The sequence below is a fragment of the Acanthaster planci genome, linkage group LG06, assembly GCF_054643075.1.
Source record: "Acanthaster planci isolate LZ-2023a linkage group LG06, COTS_SCS, whole genome shotgun sequence".
Taxonomy (NCBI): Eukaryota; Metazoa; Echinodermata; class Asteroidea; order Valvatida; family Acanthasteridae; genus Acanthaster; species Acanthaster planci.
The window spans coordinates 15,776,217-15,797,415 of record NC_141782.1 but is presented as its reverse complement, the minus strand read 5'-3'; the positions used below and the strand labels follow the sequence as shown (position 1 = coordinate 15,797,415).

The window sequence follows — 21,199 nt, the reverse complement described above, 5'->3', positions numbered from 1 at the left end:
TAATTTTTTTTCTACCTCACTGCTGAAAATATTCTCACTACTTCATTAGTTCATCCAAAATTGATCAAGATAACCAATGATGTGAAATATGTTGCTAAAACACACGTGAGCAGTGACACTTGTGAGAAGATAAGTTATCACGCTGTGATTGTACCAAGGCCATGTTTTTGTGATACAGCCGACACTTTTGTCTATACTTTAAAGCATTGCCATTGACGAGCTACAAAGAAATACATAATTCTTCTTAAACAGGAAGTGATAAGTCGTGCACAAGGTAGCAAATCACAGTACAAAGTCATCAGCCCTTCCCAGCGCACTGTTCGGGCATTGGGAGACGAGCAAATTACCAACTCTCAGTAATTAGTGGACACAAGAGGGCGCGAAGCAAATAACACCCCGACAATCGAGGCGATCACACGGCCGGTGACGAGGTTGAGAGATCCACCATAAGCAGGGCGAGCGGGTAGCGGAGTTCAGAGGTTGATATAGAGAATCACTGGTACGATCTATTATGGGTGATAAAGATGAGATTATGAAGAGAGAGAGAGAGACGTCTTAACATCGCTCGATCCCCTAGCTTGCTGGGATCAGCTGGCCGGTCCAAGTCAGATGTAGTAACGGGCACCGCAAACTATTTCAAGATGTACTTTGCGTCGGAAAGAAGTTAATTTTAATTTCAGATTTTGCCCTTACCCGACGTGTATTAATGGGCACTGTATACTCAGTGTATGTCCGAGAGCTTGCAAAAAAGGAGACGCTGTCGGACATGCACTGTGTGTACAGTGCATGTCCGAATATTAGCATGTAGTTCATGTTATCATACTCCCCCTTTTCAGAAAAAAAGAATGAACTTTTAACCGTATAGGCAGATAAATTGCAGTTGCTTTTTGTAATTTCTTCAGTTGCAAAAGCGTGGGTTATTCTCAAATCTAGAATGGTAAGCTATACGCTTGGTTGAAAGGTTCAATGCGTTTCCAAATCCAGTGTTTTGACAGATTAAGTTCTTTATGTCACGGATTATGTGCTTTGCGATTAAAACAAATTTGTTGAAATTATCTTTTGATACATTAAAATGTATGAGATTCAGCTTAGCACTGTTGACGAGATGGATGAACTAATAATAGAGTTCAGAGAATTCGCTAGGTCGTAATGTAAGGTCATGAATATTAATAATCGATAAGCGTCTTCAGAAATTTCGCCTTTCTTCTCACCTTTCGGGAAGACATGCGCGCGAGCGCCAGTCACAGTTCTGCCTATTTTTGTTGGATTTTAGCCTTGTCAGAGGGAAGGTATTCTGCCGTGCGTTGGCTCATCCTTGTTTTCAAGGAGTGCTAAGTATTAATATTCCTTTTAGAATCATTTTACAAATACTTTCATGTGAAAATGGGGAGCTTTTCTTTTCCTTGGTCATCATTATCCTAAGTCAGTCATGTACATGTATATCGTGCATGCATTGCTGTGACACGACAGTGTACATCTACATGTACGCTGTGGGTAATTCGTAACTTTCCCTCACCTCTGACCGGGTTGCTTGCGGTCTTGCCATGCATTACGCATGTATCGGGATTTACTGACTTTGTATGCACATGACCTGTCCCTGGTAGCTGGCCTATGTGGGTCCCATATGAATCTTGGATGCAGCCCACTTGTGGTCCCGTAGGAGACACATATGGACTGGCCCATATGGGACCCATATATATTATTTTTTAAATGCAGACCCATATAGGTTATCTGGGCTAGCCCATGTCGGTACCATACTCTTGGGTGCAGCCAACCTGTGGTCCCCTATGAGACACATATGGGCTGAACCGTATGGGACCCATAATATTTTTTAAATGCAGACCCATATGGGTAATCTGGGTAGCTCGTATGGGTACCATATGAGTCTTGGGTGCAGCCCACACGTGGTCTCATATGGGACACATATGAATAAATTATTTCCCATGTCTTATTTCATCATAATCTAATGCATATTTTATTGTACTTTTTAAGTTCTGTGACGAAAGGCCAAATGAAGTGTAAAGTGAGCCTATAGAAGTAGAATAATTACAAGTGAAGTTTAGTTTGTTCCATATGATTTCCCATATGGGCCAGCCCAAGTGGCTCCCATGTAGGTGTGCGCTTATTTTTCCCATGTACTACCCATGTGCATTGGCCCAAGTACTTCCCATGTGGGTGTGCCATGCATGTTGGTCCTATATAATACCCATGCGGATCGGCCCAGGTGTATCCCACATGTGCCCACGTTTCTCCCATATGATACCCACATGTGCAGGCCCACGGAGTTCCCATGTGGGTGTGCCCACGTTTTTCCTATTATGACACCCATATGGGTCGGCTGTAATATAATTTTTTATGCCTGTGTTCTTTTTTACGAAGTTTTCGTGTTTCATTATTTTACCTCGCCCGGACGCCATCGAACTTTTGCATTCTGTTCGAGTTGTTACGTAATAGCTTCCGCGCCATGCTGTTCCTTTTAGCAAACCCTGTAATTTCTTTTATTTGTCGATATCACAATAACATGTCTTTTGTGTACAATGGTTATGGTAATTCACTGTTTCTTTTTGCGGTCATCGTCTGTTGGTTCCTTTTTGTGGTTGTAATGGACGGTATGTAATGTTCAGGTGTAGATACTTTTCGGGGTTGGTATAAATTGATTGTGTGGAGTGTAGAGTGAGAGAGAACCATTTTGAGAGTCGTCGTATGTCAGTGTGACAGAAGTCTTTGGGTCGCCATCACCCTAGTCACCAGGCGAGTGGAAGCAGCCACCGCAGGCAAGAAGGCCGGCCAAATGCAAGTTGTCGAGGCCGTAAGCCACCGCATTAGGGGTTAATTCAGGGTACAGTTGTACTGAACCCCTTTGCTTTACGACGCTCTCCTAGTCTGACCAGACATCAAGAGCAGTTGGTCGATTGTCCAACTCCTCGATTTCCCCGAATTACCGTACGTTTCATTTTGTCATGTTTAAAGCAAAACTGTTGTTGTTGTCGTCGTCGTCGTTGTTGTTTGTTGTTGCTGTCGTTGTTGGCGCTTTCAGCAACTCGGACTATTTGCGCCAATAACAGTGATTGATCAGCATCACATTACAAAATGCAATATCTTCAAAATGCATCCACCGATTTCAGCCAAATTTGGATTTTGAATTTAGCTTGGCCAGAGTATCATATGTAACGACATGCATGTTTGGCCAATAGTCACCGAGTGGTCGCTAATGGTCATTCTTTTCAAATACAAGATGCTTCTTATACTACAACGCCGGTCCAATTATTGTCAAACGTGGTCAATGATATCTGTGGACCTAGTGTCATAAATGTGCACATAGAATTTGGCTGGTGGTCACCTAGTTGGCACTAACAGTGTTAACTTAAAAATACAAAATAACATTTCTCATCCCAGTCATGACTCAATCAATCTCAAATAAGGGCGGTTACGTCTTTGCAGGAAACACCATGTGGGTGGTTAACCACTTGCTGCCGGTTGTTTTTTTTAACCGTTAACAGAATTTGGCTGATGGTCACCTAATGGTCAGTGGGAGTCATTTTTTCGAAACGTTCTTCTATTGGTTGTCCAAATGTAAAACTTGATCGTTTTTATCTCTGCACTTAGTCTTGGTCAAGACGTTGCTGTGTCGTTGATACGGAGGGCGCTCACAAGACGAATAGCTGGAACGCACGAACCACAGCTGGCCACGCCAGTACGTGTAATATGTAGAGAATTCTGTGCAAAGCTCGTTTCCCGAACCAGACAATACACGATTTGCACAGGCCGCGCCTCTGCAATACGGACCGCAACATCCGTCCAGCTAACTAGCCACCTTGCTATGAACGCTAGACATGGGCGAACCTTGTCATTTCCGCTAGTAGGCCCCTATGACACAAAGACCTAAGCATTCATCAGTTTTAATATGCACGAAAATCTCTGCTCTTAAATCCTTTAGCACATTTCAGCCAGTTTTGCCAGTAGTCACCTTGTGTGCACCTTTAACATTTCCAAAAGCTGTTCACGGCTTCCGTGCTTCCTTGCTTCTGAAGCACATTAGCTCTAGTTGTAGGTTGTTGGTCTTTGGTGTCTAAGAACTGAATCTCAAAAATAGGCTCGGTATCGGACTTCGGGACCAGCATCAAATGGTGTGTATTCCTCTGGCACTCTGAACCTTGTATGTTAATTACATAGTGGTAAGTGGACACGTTTTGCTAAAATACTTGCCGAACGGGACTCATCCTGATTAAGTGCAGAACCAGATGTCATCGCCTTGTTTCTGCTCGTCTGTAGATGTTCTGCACCGTGTCTCCGGATAGACTACAGTCCTGACACGTTTAGGCTTTACTCCATCATCTGCTTCCTTCGATCGCTTACGGCTCGCAAGCTCAGGACAAAGATTGAATGGAAGTATTGGAAATGTGGTGCGCATTTCACTCCCCATCACGATGAAGAAACAGTCAAAGCTGGTATTGGAGTGGAATGGTAGTCAAGGAAGCTTGAACTTGATCTGGTTGTACAATCATTTTGGAAATCTTCTCTCCCTTTCTACTTCCTTGGGGATAGTAAGGGCTGCGGGGATCCAATTTCGTGAAAAAAGACCAAAAGGTCTAGTAACTGATGAAGAATATTTCTGGACCTTAAACAATTTTATATGATCTTTGCCAGAAATAAGAAAACAAACAAACAAATTCTGTTAACGTGTACACAAATAACAGTCATACAATGTATTTTTGAGCTTTGTTACTTTTCACACGCAAAAAATGTTGACTATAATTTTGTAGCAAAATATTTCGTGCATCGTGCGTGCAGCGTCTACAGGTCTGCGGCAGCAGGCATACTGTATTGATAATGTATTGAGGTTAGTATCTTGCACGTTTTACTTTTAGCAGGGCACCTTTCCACAACAAATGCACACAGAAAGGAGTTTGTGTCGGGTACCAAATCCCATTGGTTGACATACAATTTTCAGCACATAGGTTAGCACGCTGTTACACGGATCCCAATTTCAGGGCTGTGCTTGTGATAGCATTATTAAATAGTGCCAAAATTGCTTGGGTAAGAAAAACCACACAAAAGGACGAGTAACATTTGGATACCACTTTGTGGCACTTTTAATAAAACTGGAGGATTTAAAGAAATCAAAGGATGCTTTGACGGCCCTTTGAAGGTGGATGTGCCCTTTGAAGGGCTAGGGAGCTTCCGTAAAACACAAAAACCACGCATTCAAAACCCAATCTCAATTTAAAATTGCCTCAGCTACTTTATTTCCAAACTAAAATTACCATCATTAAAACACAGTCCATAACCCAAATGGAAAACCAATTTGAAAACAATTAAATAAACCAAAGGAGAAAATGACGTCAAGCGAAACAATGATTTCAACAAGAAGGAAAACAAACACATCGCCAGACCTGTGATTAAAGTTGCTGCTTTCAGAGGGGGATAAACCATTTTTCCCCCATGGTTTTACAAAACTGACTAATTGAGGGATTTAGGATTTAGTGCAGTTTTCATTGTTTTTGATGTTTAGACCACTGTTTTGAGCAAAATCGAGAAAAAATAAAGCGACCTTTTCAACAGTTACATCGAAGATCCCGTAAATGATCATGCGAAAAATCCATGAACTACGGAGCGGTTTAAGTAAAGAAACAGCGTATCGGTGGATGCAGGGTTTGACTGTATGCATTAAAAAACAGGTGCTCTTGCCCTTTAAAAAGAGCAGTTTTCCCATGGCCAAGAGTATTAATCAGTAAACTTGCCCAAAAGTAATCCGCCAACAACGGAGTTACTGGGCATACAGTGACTTCAGTCTTGTGCAACCTGTTTTATTCACCCAAAACGTGTGCTGCTGTTGACCACAGTAGCTGGGCAGGGCAGACGTAGCGGTACCAGACCAGCTACACCGTCAACGGACAGAGGCCCTCTGCCGGCCGTATCGCGGAACGGCATGCCTTCGTCCGTGATTACTCCACGAACTGTGCCGCGCAGAGCGATTTTGAATACCCCGCCAGAACTATCGGTCGTTGGCCGATCATACTCGCTGTCCTTAACTATGGTTTTTAGACAAATGACGACTTTTACAATGATCAAGCCTGGAAAATAGGGCCCTTAAATTAATTTCTGAAATTAGCCAATGACAAAATCATGGTTATTTTCGGTTAACGGTGTTTTCAGTTACACATAAACCATACTGTCCTCCATTGTTAATTTCAGCTTGAAAGCGAAACAATTGATAGCATTCCTTAGTTAACCGCTATCAGCTTAAGAACAAAACTCATGCACATCAAAATTTATAGTCTGTACTTTAAAACAGAAATGGTTGAAATCTTGTTTACGGTAACTAAGATCCCTAAACGATGGCAGGGCAACAATCAATAAATAAACAAAACCCAAAGGCTACACTAAATTAATACATCAACAACTTTTCATTCTTAATCGCAGAATTCACCAAAGCTGTCCTAAATGAAAGTTTTCAATTCGAATGTGAACAAATAATGAAATTTGATATATTAGGTTTCATCGAATGTGACATAAATGCCTTAAGTGAATACAAGACTTGTGGAATATACGAGAGTACCATATTGTGAAAAAAACCTCATTAAACAAACTTCATCTCCAAAATACCAACCTGTAAATGCGGGCTTTGTTAATTTCATTTAGGAAGGTGAATTGACGCACTTTTAAAAAGCATGACACCTAGCCTGCATTTAGTTTGAACAGACAACCCCTACGTCCTCAAAGTGTCCACAGTCATTCACTCCCCACCCAGCAAACGGGCAGTCAGCAAGACCAGCCTCGTCGCCTTCACAGTAGACATCGTCCATCCAGATTGGACCCTCTCCCTCCTGGAAGAATGCCAGCCGCTTGACCTCTTCGACCCCGGCGTATCCCAGCTGCCGACAGACCACCTGAGCATTGTAGTCTGTGTACCAGGTATCATCGCAGACCGTGCCCCACTGGCCTGCGTGGTAAATTTCAACGCGGCCTTCATGGGGGCCATTCGGGCCTTGAGCTAGACGGACTGTTCCTTCAGCGACTAAAAATCAAAATATATGTAACAGAAAAATGTGTGAGGCAATCAACATATTCCCATTCGGATCGCTTTGGGATCGGGCATTAGTCGCGTCCATTCTCCTGAGTCGGTATTACACGCACGTTTAAGACCGGCCAAGCACATAGGTATTCCCTTAACATAGCATGTTGCGTACGTTGGGCTCAGATCGTTTGATTATAGATGTTACTACTGGTGGATATTTATCACGACAAACTCTGCATGTTCATTCCACAGAAGGTGGAAAATTTCTTTGTACGTATATACGAAGTCAGGGGGACATACTCTCCACACCTTGGTGTGTATCATGCGCTAAGTTCTAAACCAGATCCTCACTCCCCGCACTTTGTAACAGACAGATCTGTGTGTATAAAGTATTTCCCTTGTAGTTTTCATGTCTTTCAACAGCATGCTCTTTCAAATGAACTTTCTTCTTCCTTGATGGAACATGTTGTTGTTATTTTGTTTTAATGGCGCTTTCAGCAACTCGGGCTATTTGCGCCAATAACTGTACGTTTATTCATACACTTTATTAATCAGCATCACATTACAGAGTTAGGAAGAAGGTCCAGTTTTAGAGGCAAGAGGAAAGCGAGTACCCGGAGAAAACCTGCGAGAGCGAGTATGGACTGGAAACCAAATGCCTTTAAAGCCTGGGCCAAGCCAGGACTCGAACCCAGGCCTCATTGGTGCAAAGCGAGGAAACTTGATGGAACATGTACGTACCAGAATGACAAACCACTCCTGCATCCTCTCTATGGTCACAGTTTTCCTCTCCCCAACCTCTGTTTGCACAGAGTTCCAGTCTAGATTCACGTCCTGTACAGGCCACATCGTCCAGCAGAATCCGCCCTGTACCTTCCCCGAACCCGGCTTCACTGACGGCACGTGTTGCCCTCTCAAATCCGAGTTGCCTGCAGACGACGTTAGCATCGCTGATATCCCATTCATCATCACAGACAGTGCCCCATTCGCCTTGGTAGTAGACCTCCACGCGCCCTTCGTTGTAATGGTTACTGCCAACCAGGCGGACTCTCCCATTAGGCTCTGAGAAGACCACAAAATGTTGCAGTCTCTTGGTATTCTTTCCTCAGTTTAATAACAGTGTGAGATTAAGGAACAAGTGTAGTGTATCCAGCAGCAGGACATGATACAATAGAGGAGGCCACTGCCATGTTTTCCCCTGTGGCTACAAATTTCGGCTGATTCTTGAACACTCCTAACTTGTTTCATACATGTAAATGCATCAGCAAGCGGCATATCACCGAAACAAAATCAAAGCGTTTTTGTGCGTGTTTTGCTTTTTGTGCCAAAAAGGAAAACAGCTTCCGTTGCATACGCTGCAGTATAGTTTTTCATGAGCCTTCAGACGTTTTATGGGTAACTCCTCCCAATTTTGTAAGCAGAAATTAGGTTTATAACGTTTTTTCAGAGATTTAGTTATGACAAATGATACAATATGACATTTTGGGAAATGAAAGTGGCAAATGTGTTCTCCTTTTAACATTCCAGCGTGTATTTTTCATCATTCCTCACTAGCATATGAAAACAGCAAACACTATAAATATTTCATCTTCAGTTTTAATTCCTTAGGAGAGTAACCTTTTTATCCTAGCTTTGTAAGTGTGTTCGATCTCTTTGTAATGTTTAATTATGACATGTAATTTTGTTCTATACGTAAAATTTGTCGAAAGATTATTGACAAAATGTAAGAAAAGGCAAGACTGTCAAGTTCACATGCATTGAACAGGGCCTCTCATCCAATACACCACCTGTCTACAAAGCCGAAAATGGTCATGTTTCTTGAAACAACTTTCACAAAAGTCTTACCTCTAAAACCTTCACCTACCTTCATATGGCAGACAGACTACGCCAGCATCTTCATCATGGTCACAATTCTCAACTTCCCATCCTGGATTGGGGCAATCTACAAGTCTGCTCTCTGTGCCAGCACAAGCAACATCATCCAGGAAGATCGGGCCCGCGCCTTCAAAACAAGCATGTTTGTAATGGTTTTCATCGACACCTTCTTTTCGTCTCAGGCACAAATCATTTCTAGATCTTTTTAAAGAATTTCCTTGGTAACTGTCTTCCATATTTATCCCAAACACAAACCCAAGGCTTGCTCACATTTAAAAAATCTGAGGCTTTACAAGTTGCAGCTTAAAAATCTCTTGTGTGAACTAATCTGCTCCTAGGGTTCAAGTGCATCACCAGAAGACTTCAGGCGAGCCAATTTGTAGATGTCCAAAGGTTAACCGGCCTCTCACGAAATGCCCACCAAACAGTTAGTCCCATCTGATATATAAGTGGACGATAGCCCAGGAGTACAATACCTAATGTTGATAGAGTGCTAAATTCATCACCTCTTTCTAGGTGCTGGACATAGAAAACACAATTGTGGTCCAAGTTTCTCGAGGTAGAATAACAGTTTTCGTGGAAATATAAACAGCCCTTGCATTTTAAAGGCATCAGCGTGCATTATTTGCTGCGGCATAGTTCCCCGATGAGCTAAACATCGTTCCGGTAATTAAAACTCAATCCCACACTAGTGTACCTTCACCAAATTCAGCAGAGCTTGCAGCTCTTGCAGCCCCGTTAGTGAAGCCCAGCTGTCTACACACCACAATGGCATCGTCAATGTCCCAGTCGTCATCGCAAACGGTCCCCCAGATGCCGTTGTGGTACACCTCGACTCGCCCCGCATTGGGGTCCGGGCCAACTAGTCGTACGTTATTCACATCTGCTGACAAATCAGAGCAGAAACAGCTGTCTCATTCATGTCAGCTTGTCTAGCAAACGAATTAACATACAGTACACAAGTGATAAAGAATACACAGGTCCTCGACAGAGTGAACAAAGGCACACCATTTCCCGAGCCAATAACTGTTTGAGAAAAAATGGTACCTTATGTAAATCTCAAACATTATACATCCCTTTTGCTGTTTTGACATTTCTGGTTGTACATAATTGTGGTGGAAAACCGAAACTGGGTTTCGATACTCGCGTTGACCAGAAACCATTTGTCACTGTTCTGCTGAAATGTTGAATCCCTAGATGATCTTCACAGTGAGGCGCATGCCTACCTACAGTCTGCAACTGGAGAGTTTATCTCTGCTAAGATTATGCACTGAGGTTGGCCTTGAAGGAGATTCAACGACGACCCCTGCCCTTCTCCAGCATGTTTGGAGATACCTAAGCAGTGATGAGGTGGAAGTAGATGAAGGTCTGTCCGTACTGCTAAAGATGCTGCAAGCGCTGACGACAACCCGAACCACTGAAATATTGGGAACTGTTAAGCCAGTGGAAACACGAGATTGTAGCAAGAAGAATGTTTCCACACTCAGCGTAGATGTGTCGACTGAGCCAGTCTTCCATCGGGAATTTACGTTCTTCGGCTAAATTGGATATACGAGATAGAAACACAAGATCACATTTCTGTCTCTCATGCATCAGACAGCGGCAGGCCCGTCAGGGGCTACAATTAGGAGGGAAAGGTGGTTGAACCAGTTACTCGTGTGATAAGTCCCGCCTCGCTCGTGCATAGTAACCTGTAGGGAAAGCCAGCCCTTTATCTCCTGAACTTCTGTCGAGCTTAGGGCCTCATTATAGGGAGAGCAACGCAACGGCACTGTATTACCAGCTATCCAAAGCACGGCAAGAAGTTGAAGAAAACCCCTGGAGTTCCTTATCAGATACACAGACTTGTTGCAGAAGGTCTGGCTTGTTTCCAAAGAACTGACTGCAGGCACTGAGTTCAGGCATAAAGTATGAAGCTGAACAGGTAAGGGCTATGTTCCCCCACTCCCTGCAGACAGGATTCCGCAGCGAGGGAGCACGAACGGACATGTACGAACTAATACATCTCAGACAAGCTTTCTGAGAGTCTCAACGTAGCAGCCAATCATGAGGCAGAACTCCACCAAAGACGAATGGATCACGACCTTTGACTGTTTACCAACAGCATCACCAACAACTTGATAGACCTTGACCAACCGCAACCTAGGCTAAACCTTCCAAATCTAAGTCCCATAGCCTATGACGTACAAAGGGAATCGAAAACCCAAGTCGCTTCACCCACCAGTACTCCTCAAGTAAAGAAGTATAGTTCCATCAACAAGCCGAGCATACCACGTCCTCGGGGTGCAGATTAAAGATAGGGATGTCTAGAGCAAGTTGTTGGTAACCAGTGCTCCTACTGCTTTCGTTGTGGCGTGTTAGATCATCCCTGAATGTCCCCACCAGGCAGGAAACGAGCAGGAGTTCTTGCCAAGGGATGGGCATTGACCATCCCAGTTAGGAGTCCCAGCGCCAAAATGAGTAACAACGTAAGGCTACGGCAAAGGTGTGTGCCCATCTCACTCCACAACGGTACCAGCGGGTGAGCTGATTCATTGCAAAATGGTGCATAGTGACATGGCGTTGTTTGGCGGGGCAGCAAACGAAGTCCCCGTGGACGCTTGGTCACAGATCTCCCTTCTCTCTCGCTCGAGGCTCAAGAAATATCTACCGAAGGTGCCCCCTCTCCCGAAGCATCAGCTCCCGAGGGTGATCAAGCTAAACGTGAGGGCTGTCAATTCGACTCCAATCCCATTCGATGGATGGGTTGCGGTGGGTTTTGATAACACTGTAACATGGAGATGAAGACCAATCTAGCCCTTTGCAGGTACCAATGCTGGGAACGACAGGTGACACGGATGAATCGGTTATTGGAATTAACGTCATTGAGCAAATGCCAAAGAAAGTCATTGGGTATTCTGGAGGCAAAGTTCTCTAAGATGAAATCTGCAGCAATCAGAGTACTAGGCAATCTTATTCGTGGCACTGACTCCAAGACAGATTGCGTGTGAACTGTGAGGGTGAGAAAGAGAAATGTACTCATACCAAAAGGAACATTCAAATCATTGGTGTGTAAGGTGAGGGCAGGACTGTTCCATGAAGACCCAGAAATGTTTTTAAACACCGAGACACCTTGGCCAGAGGATGCAAAGATAGGCAAGTGTCTGGTGACAGTGAAGGAGGGGACATATCAGCACGTATCTACTTTTCAGTCACTTACTGCAATGGTCATTAAATTCTCCTTTGAGGCCGCACTATACTGGCTGGTTGCGGCAGATCAGATCAGTCCTGCCATGCCAGACATACAGCTATCCTACCGGACAACAGCCTGGACCTCATCCTTGGATTTGAATCATTTAACAGTTGAGCAACGTCAGGCTGCTGAACGGATAATGAGGGAGGAAGCTGGAGCCTTTGCAAGGGATGAGAACGACCGGGGCTGCATCAAACATCTGCAAACCCATATCCGGATTCATCATGGCGCCTAGCCAGTTCAGAAAAACGTGTGCACAGTTCCGAGTCCACTTTATACAGACGTAAAATCAATCCGCACGACGTAATCAGCAAAGGGTGATTTGCCAAATTAGCTCCCCTTGTTCCTCACCCGTCTTGTGGGTGCAGAAGGTTTAAAAGCTGATCTAAGGGAGCAAAACGGATCCCGATCAACAGCCCACGTGCATTCCTCGGATTCAAGGCGTCCTTGACAGCAGAGGTTTTTCTACCTTGGATCAAGAAAAGCCTATTACCAAAGTTTCAAGAGAGAGAGAAGAAGCAATCTACAGCTTTCATTACACCATGGATTCTGTATGAATGATTCAGGATCCCTTTAGACCGACGAATTCCCCAGCCGTTTTCCTCGGTGCGTGGAGACTTGCCGTGAGGGCCTAACAGGAGAAATAGCTGCCATGTACTTGGATGACAAACTGGTATAATGTACATCGTTCGAGGCCCACTTGGCAAACCTTCGTCGATTCCTCCTCCACCTGCAACAGCATTGCACAAGCTGAAAGCAGAGTTGAAACGAGTAACTTCAATTTTTTTGTGACTCGAGTCGAGTTTTAAGTCATTGTAACATAGTGACTCAAATAGAGTCGAGTCACTGTAAGGTAAAAAAGTCGAGTCGAGTTTAGTATTTAGCCCAAGTCAATTCGAATCACCAATGTTTGAACACAATACGATAAATAAAACAAATGAGAAAGTCATTTGGGGCATTTAAAATTTACTTCTTGGTTTCTGCATAGGGTCGGTCACATGTAATAATGACATGAACATCATAAACCTCCACTGTTAGTCACTGCATTTGTTTTAAGAAGTTTGCTTTCATTTTTGAGACTCGGGTCTTATTAACTTTACTAGATTTGGGTCTTCTGTTGAAGATTGCAGTTGCAATAAATTTTAATTTAATTGGCTCACAGTGACTGGAGTTGAGTCATTTGTCCGTCGGGACTTAAGTCGAGTCGCTAAAGCTTGTGACTTGAATGGCCGCGAGTCGAGTTATCGACTCCGGTCGTTATAATTCTGGACGAAATTTCGAGCTTTTCCATACCAAGACTTTCATACTATATGCCGACAACAACCCCCTCACGTATTTGCTTTCCTCTGGTAGATTTAGTGTCACAGGATACCACTGGGGGGTTGAGTTGTCAGACTTCCATTTCAAAATCAAAAACAAACCAACCGTGGAAGTTGACACACTTTCAAGGTAGCCTCTGGACTTTGAAAAGTAGATGTCGATTGTACGATCGGAGACAACTCCTGCTACAATGCTACTCTCAACGCAGTCGCCACCCAGATTCCAGAAATGTCATGGTTTGCATTGGTGTCAACTACAGCCCCAACCGAAGAAGTCATCAATAACAGCTGGACCAAACAAGAATATCCACACCGCAGCAAGCTGATCCCGGGGACTGGCAAAGCTGGGCATACATAGCATACAAACACATCCCCTTCATGAACGGTGGGAGCTGATACTCAAAAGGTGGGACGGGTACCATGATTCTATAAAGAAGCATCACATTATTGAGTTGATGAGCGCTGTCATTCCAACTTAGAAGGCATTAAAGAGTTAAACTTTACCCAAAGGGGTCCAAAGCGTGGTGACCAGAAGCCCTGATAATGAAATTGTTTATCTGTACTTGAAGTTGACCAAATTAAATAGAAACTAGTAGGGCCAAGAACATTTTTTCTGGTGCATATTTAATGAGTGCTCTCTCAATCCAGTATTTTTTTCAACGGCTTCTTTTAATTTAACTTGCGTGAAAACACAGACCAGCGGGGAACAACAATTCAAGTGCCATTGTATCTGTAACCTTGTTTCCTGAAATTGTACAATCCATCTGGTAACTTCCTTGACGTTGTAATTTCATTTTCTTTTCGAATGACAATGATTGTTAGATAGATTTTATTGATGTTGCATTGCAATTGATAGATTCGTTGTTAATGCAATCAACAACTTGTGAGCAGCGTGTGGATAAACACCATCTGTCGGGTTGTATGCAACAAGCCTATGTGTGTATCACTTCTCCTCTTTTTCCAGGAGTTAAATCCCTTCCGAAGCTGGGTCTACATAAATGCAGTGCTATTAAATGGAGGCAGACAATGTAAGGCTATACCAAAATGGCTGACTGCAACTTGCCGGTGCCAACACCACTGATCTCCAATAGCTAGCTACTTATCACTGCACTAAAAAGACACATTCGGGGCAGGATTTCGTATAGGCTTTAAGGGATTGCTGCTATTGTTTCTAGTACACGTTATGTAATTCAAATTTAAAGTCTTGAGAAGTATTAAGCATTTACCAAATAACTTCTAGGTTAAAAATGAAAAAAAACCTTTACTTATTTTACTTATATTACATTACTATTTGCCCAGTTCAAATAGAAACTCACTTAAAATTCCCTTAAAGGTGTCAGACACAACAGCCCGGTGTAGTATTTTGAGTTTCCTAGAAATTCATTATTCAGCATTATCCAGTCTGTGTATAGACATCAATGGCCCTCACAGGTTGCAATATGTCCATCTCTTATCCATGTAAACAGGAATGAGAATTACGTCCAATGTTCTGCTGCACATGCAGATTTTTTTTGAGTGGTTATGCAAGTCAAGGCAAATGGTGAAATACTGCAAAGAGACTGGCTCCTAGTGTATTTGCCTACTCCATTGCATTTGTTTGACTTCTATCATACCTAGTTTGAGGAAAAACAACGAAACTAAGCGAGAGAGCTGTTTCCCCTGCCATAAATTATTTTCTGAGGATATCCTCTCATCTCACAATAACGAAGCTGGTTTTGTCCCTGTATCCAGTAACCACACTCTCTACATCTTGGTGTGCATGATGTGACCCAAATCCCTACTCCCCACGCTTTGCAACAGACAGATGTGCGCTCAATTGTTATGCACTATGGAAGAAAGTCATGAGGTCAGTACATAAGCAAAGTTCTTGGACGGTAAGGAATTGCCCTCAACAAGGACAAAGAGTGATACAATGCGTTCAACGTGGAAAAACCCTTTTCCCAATCCATAACGAGGAAGGTTCTTATCATCCACATTGCATTCCATACTTCTGTTGCAGTTTTCATAACTGTCAGCGGCATGCCACTTGATAAAGTGGCACGCTCCTAAAACCACCATCTTCTTCATATACATACCAAAACTGAGGCAAACCACTCCTGCGTCTTCATGATGAAAACAGTTTTCCACTCCCCATCCTCTGTTCGGACAGTCTTCCAGTCTAAATTCATCTCCTGTACAGGCCACATCGTCCAGCAAAATCTGTCCTGTACCTTGCCCGAACCCGGCTTCACTGACGGCTCGTGCGGCACCCGCGAACCCGAGTTGCCTGCAGACGACGTTAGCATCGCTGATATCCCATTCATCATCACAGACAGTACCCCATTGGCCTTGGTAGTAGACCTCCACGCGTCCTTCGTTGTCATTCTCACCACCAACAAGCCGCACCGTGACTGGTTTTGAGAATAGAAGTGAAGAGTTGCAGCTGTGATCTTTCAATATTTCAAACTTAAACACCAATTAAGCGCAAGATAATATACCTAATTATTCCATACTTCCACAGAGATCTTCAAGTACAGCTGGTACAACAAAGGTCCGAATAACGGACAGTTGCAGATCACTTGATTAAAATAACACGAATTACTTCCAGTCTGCAATACAGCCCCTTCCATTGTAATTCTAAAGTCACTCATGCAGGACGACATTGGACTATCCGTGGTGGCCCATTGTGAGGGTGACAGCAAATTTGCCAGTTCCCTCGCTATATTGATCCCTCTAAACTGACTTGGCCCATATGGCTGAGCACAAACAAGACACCTGTGGGGCAGAATTTCTTGGGCCTTCAAAGATGGCTGCCACAACATTCTGTACTACGGAATGTGCTAATGAAACTGTAAGTTTCCAAGTCTTTGAGCAATATCAAGCAATTACTAAATAATTTGTGATTACAGATATGGCAAAGGTTTACTTTACTTTGCCAGTATGAATTTAAAAAAAGGCAGGAGACTCACCGCCAAGTCTGATTCACTTGCAGACTGACTCACTTGCAAGTCATGGCAAATTGCACGACCACAAAAGGAAGACTGCAAATGAGACTGGTTCCCTTAAATGTGTTTGTCTACTTAAAAGCACATCACGCCTCGCTTCCATGACAACCCCCCCCAAATACAAATATATTATCGCTTTGTTTTTGAGAGAGCTGTGCCCTCTACCTTAAGTTTGCTTGAGATCAACTCCCTCAATCATCAGGTTAGATTTGCTCCTCTGTCGAGAACCCATACTCTCAGCATGGACAAGGTACGAGCCAGATCACTCTGTTACACTCAGTAACAGACAGATGTGCGCCAAAAGTGCAGTATCTAAAAAGCCTGCTGATCAGTACATGAGCAAAGTACTTAGAGGATATTGGATTGTCATAATTAACAAGGAATGACACAAGAACACAATGCGCTCAACATGGAAAAGCCCTTATACTCAGCCCATCAATAGAAAAAAATGCGTATCCACATTGCATATTTTTGCCGTTTTCATGTCTCTCAATAGCATGTTATATCGACTGAACTTCAGTCAGAGGATAACGTCTACCAGCACAAGCTGCAATTTTGGGTGAAACATGTACTTACCAGAACCATGACAAACCACTCCTGCATCCTCACTATGGTCACAGTTTTCCTCTCCCCAACCTCTGTTTGCACAGAGTTCCAGTTTAGATTCACGTCCTGAACAGGCCACATCGTCCAGCAGAATCCGCCCTGTACCTTCCCCGAACCCGGCTTCACTGACGGCACGTGTTGCCCTCTCAAATCCGAGTTGCCTGCAGACGACGTTAGCATCGCTGATATCCCATTCATCATCACAGACGGTGCCCCATTCGCCTTGGTAGTAGACCTCCACACGCCCCTCGTTGTAATGGTTACTGCCAGCAAGACGCACGGTCACATCAGGCTCTGAGAATGACAAAGAAATGTTGCAGTTGTGTTTGTTTTTCAGTATTCTCTCAGTTTGATATCAGTGTGAGATTTAATAAGCAATTGTTTCCAGCAACAGAACATGATACAATTGAGGAGGTCAGTGTTTCCCGGTGGCTTTAAAGTTTGTCTTTTTTTCCCACTACCAACCTGTTTTATAAACGAATCATCAGGCGAGATCTCACTGACACAAAACCAAAAGTGGTTTTTTTTGTTTTGTTTTGTTTTGTTTTGTTTTGTTTTTGCTTGTGCCTATAAAAGGGAGGAACATTTTGTTCTTTCCATGGGGACTGGAATCAGAATTACAGTCAACGTTCTCAGTCATATTCAGACTGGGTTTTTGAGTGATTTTTTGAGTACCACAAGACCACAAGGGAAATTTGGCAAATACATGTGGTTTTTCACTCTGTATTCTCCTAATCAAATACTTGTGTGATTTTCATCATACATAACTGGCATAACAAAAACATTTTACATTTAATTCTGAGGGGAATGAACTTTTAAACTTGATATTTATGTTTCAGCTTTCTATTTTCGTTTGGCCTTTTTTGTGACATGTGATTTAGCTTTATAACTAAATATTGGTTGAAATAAAAAGATTTGAATAAATTATAAAATATTTTTGGTAGTGTTCACATGTATTGAATAGGATCTCTCCCGTTGTACACAAAATGTCTAGAAATAGTCATATTTCTTGAAACAACTTTATACAAAGTTTCTCTTCCAAAACCTTCACCTACCTTCATCTGGCAGACAGACTACGCCAGCATCTTCATCATGGTCACAATTCTCAACTTCCCATCCTGGATTGGGGCAATCTACAAGTCTGCTCTCTGTGCCAGCACAAGCAACATCATCCAGGAAGATCGGGCCCGCGCCTTCAAAACAAACATTGTTTTTGATGATTTTCATCCTTCTGGTTCGTCACGGGCACAATTCATATCCAGATCTTTTTAAAGAACTTCCTTGGCAACAGTCTTGCCTATTAATCCCAAGCACAAATCCTCGCTCACTTAGGCTAAATCTGAGGCTTTACAATTTACAGCTTAAATCCCTTGTATGGTGACACCTCTTCCTACATGTATTATTGTGGTGAACCACCATGGAAATGGTAGGCGATTCGTATACCCTAAGTCTATATCTGCCTTTTCCCTAAATGGCCAATTCCGATAAATAGCCTGAGTGGCCCATTGCAATAAATAGCCTGAGTGGCTCCTGAATTACAGTAAGCAATAACGATAACGTGCCAAGTTCATCACCCGTTTCTAGGTGCGATACATAGAAAACACTAACTTTGATCCAAGGTTTCTCAAAGCAGAAAGAACTGTAGCTTTTGCAGTATTAAAAGGAACTGGACTGCATTATTTGGTTCAGCATAGTTCTCTGATAAGAAAGACACCATTCCTGATACAGTGATGCAAATCAAAACTGAATACTGCAACGGTGTACCTGCACCAAAGTTGGCGTCACTTGCTGCTCTTGCAGCCCCGTTAGTGAAGCCCAGCTGTCTACACACCACACTGGCATCGTCAAAGTCCCAGTCGTCATCGCAGACGGTCCCCCAGACGCCGTTGTGGTACACCTCGACTCGCCCCACATTGGGGTCCGGGCCATACAGTCGAACATCTCCCTCAGAAAAATCTGACCGGAATTATTTATAAAGCGAAAATTTCATACAAATACGTTTAAATGCACTGTACAATGAAGACACAAACGGGGTTGAGGACGCCTTAAACATCCTTGCCCCCACCGTGAAAAACATGAACACTCGTTCCGAAATTACCCCAAAACTCTACTCCTCTGCTCATTGAGATAACGTGAAGATATTAGTGATTAGCAGTACAAGAATCCAAACAACCAACGCAACTCGCCATAATGAAAATGAAACTAAAGGAAACTTCTACTCACAACAGATTTTTCATTCATCTAAAAACCAATCATTTATCCTGTAAGATGAAATGTAAGCACGAAATTAATCTTCAGCTCTAATACATCCAATTGAATTAATACAGAACGATAAATTCTCCTAAATTTCGCTAATTGGGAAAGAAGTTATTGTAGCGTGAACTAGTGGGATCTTGTCCTCCTAATCAGTAACACCAAAAAGGGGGACACAATTCACAGGATTTACGACAAAACTTCCTCTTTAATCCATGAAAAAAAGAGCTTGCAAATTTCCGCGCTGTGGTCAGAACAACCACTGGCAACTTATTAATATATTAGGATATTAGTAATCTATGAGCTTTTTCCTATGCAAACTTAATCAAAGGACTAAAACGGGAAAGAAATAAGGAAAAGATAAGTTTATATTCTCTCATCTTTAGTCCTACAGTCTTACATTAAATAAGGAAATGATCTTTTTTTTTCAAATTGGACTAATGGGGTATGAACGTAAAGAACCACGCAGGGAAACATTTTGAATTTTCCCAAATCTTATAGTACAGAAAATGCAATTTGATGTACATAGAGTGTACAAGAACAGCTAACCATAGGGGCTCACAGAAAACAGTGATATAAAAGAAAATAAGTTTTATAATAAACAATAAAGTTGGACTCATTAGATAGAACTCTACAGGGCGGGGCGTCAATGGAGAACTAGCCTTTAGTCAAGGCGCGCGTGGCACCCTGGATGCTCAGCTCTGAACACCAAAAAAAAAAAAAACAGTGCGAGTGGCGAAACCACGAGCACCTTTAGGCCGCGTCTAAATCACTTGGCTGTGGCTTTAAGTTACGCACAACTTTATGGGAACTGGCTGTGGCCACAACCATATGGTTAATTTTTCTTCCGTTTTTCTTTTCCAGACATAGCTTACCATGCAGTTAATTTCGAATATATCTGGATACAGTTAATTCTATCGTGTTAATGTTAACGTCTGTACTCACGAGTGTTTTATTTATCGTCGGGCTTGTATGGTAGAGTGATTTATCATTGAAATATTCCCACGCATAGGTATTCCATCAAATCAGAAACAATTTGGAAACATAACCTGTAATTAAAAGAGTGCAGGGTGAGGTCTTCAAAAATTACGAAACAGGTTGAACGACACGACTAAGGCAAGAAATCTCGATGTAGGTATTGCAGCCTATAATTCGTCACCAACATCACGAAGTAACACAAATCTGTAGATGTGAGCCCGCTTCAACGTGTATTTTATAGAAATGGGATATTTTCGTTTCCACGAAGAGGCACAAATGTCTTGCGTCACGTGCTCCGTGATTTGCCGTATTCAGAAATCGACATTCTCCTTAATTTACACAGTTACGAGTATTAAGAGCATTTTATTCAGTTTAGTCACCCATTTGCGGGTAAAATAAAATGATTTTAGACATTTAAAGCTTTTTTTTTCTGTGCTATATTAACAAAACACACATTTGTTTTAAAGATCGTTGCGTTTACCCCCGCGAGTTGCGGTCTAGAGTCACGTATGGCCAAATGGGTCAATGAACAACTGAATACCCCCCAACTGGCACCATACTAGATCGCGCTGCACATATCGCGGGAAACGCCGCTCAGGATTACGAAAATCAATTATTCAAGTGCATGTTTTTTCCTCTTTTGTGAGGTTTGTCATAATGAAAATACCTGATTCGAAGAGATCATAACCTGCTCTTTTACATGACATGGAGCTTGAGTTTGGGAAAGCTTAATACTTCAGCCATAAAATTCGTCCTGAAAACGAGACCTCGTCAGTGACTGACGAAACTCTTGTTGTCGTATCGGAGATCAAGTTTCGCGCCAGTCTTACCGATATTTTTCTGTTTCGAGGATCCATTACATCAAGAGAACTCCTGTAAATGAACTTCTGCGAAAGTAACCGCCCCAAATGTAAATTTTCATGAAAACACCCAG

General features: G+C 42.7%; 1 protein-coding gene across 1 annotated transcript in view; it reads right to left on the bottom strand.

Moving 5' to 3' along the window:
* Positions 1-5,218: 5,218 nt before the first annotated feature.
* LOC147798879 (scavenger receptor cysteine-rich domain-containing protein DMBT1-like) overlaps positions 5,219-21,199 on the bottom strand; it is a 45,627-nt gene continuing 29,646 nt past the window's right edge. The window contains exons 10-17 of the mRNA XM_087137830.1: positions 18,799-18,990; positions 18,090-18,227; positions 17,005-17,328; positions 15,520-15,834; positions 9,591-9,779; positions 8,883-9,020; positions 7,760-8,080; positions 5,219-7,018 (exon numbers count right to left, since the gene is read on the bottom strand). Of these exons, the coding sequence (XP_086993956.1) occupies positions 6,690-7,018; positions 7,760-8,080; positions 8,883-9,020; positions 9,591-9,779; positions 15,520-15,834; positions 17,005-17,328; positions 18,090-18,227; positions 18,799-18,990 (1,946 nt within the window). The 3' untranslated portion in view covers positions 5,219-6,689. The remainder of the gene's footprint in view (positions 7,019-7,759; positions 8,081-8,882; positions 9,021-9,590; positions 9,780-15,519; positions 15,835-17,004; positions 17,329-18,089; positions 18,228-18,798; positions 18,991-21,199) is intronic.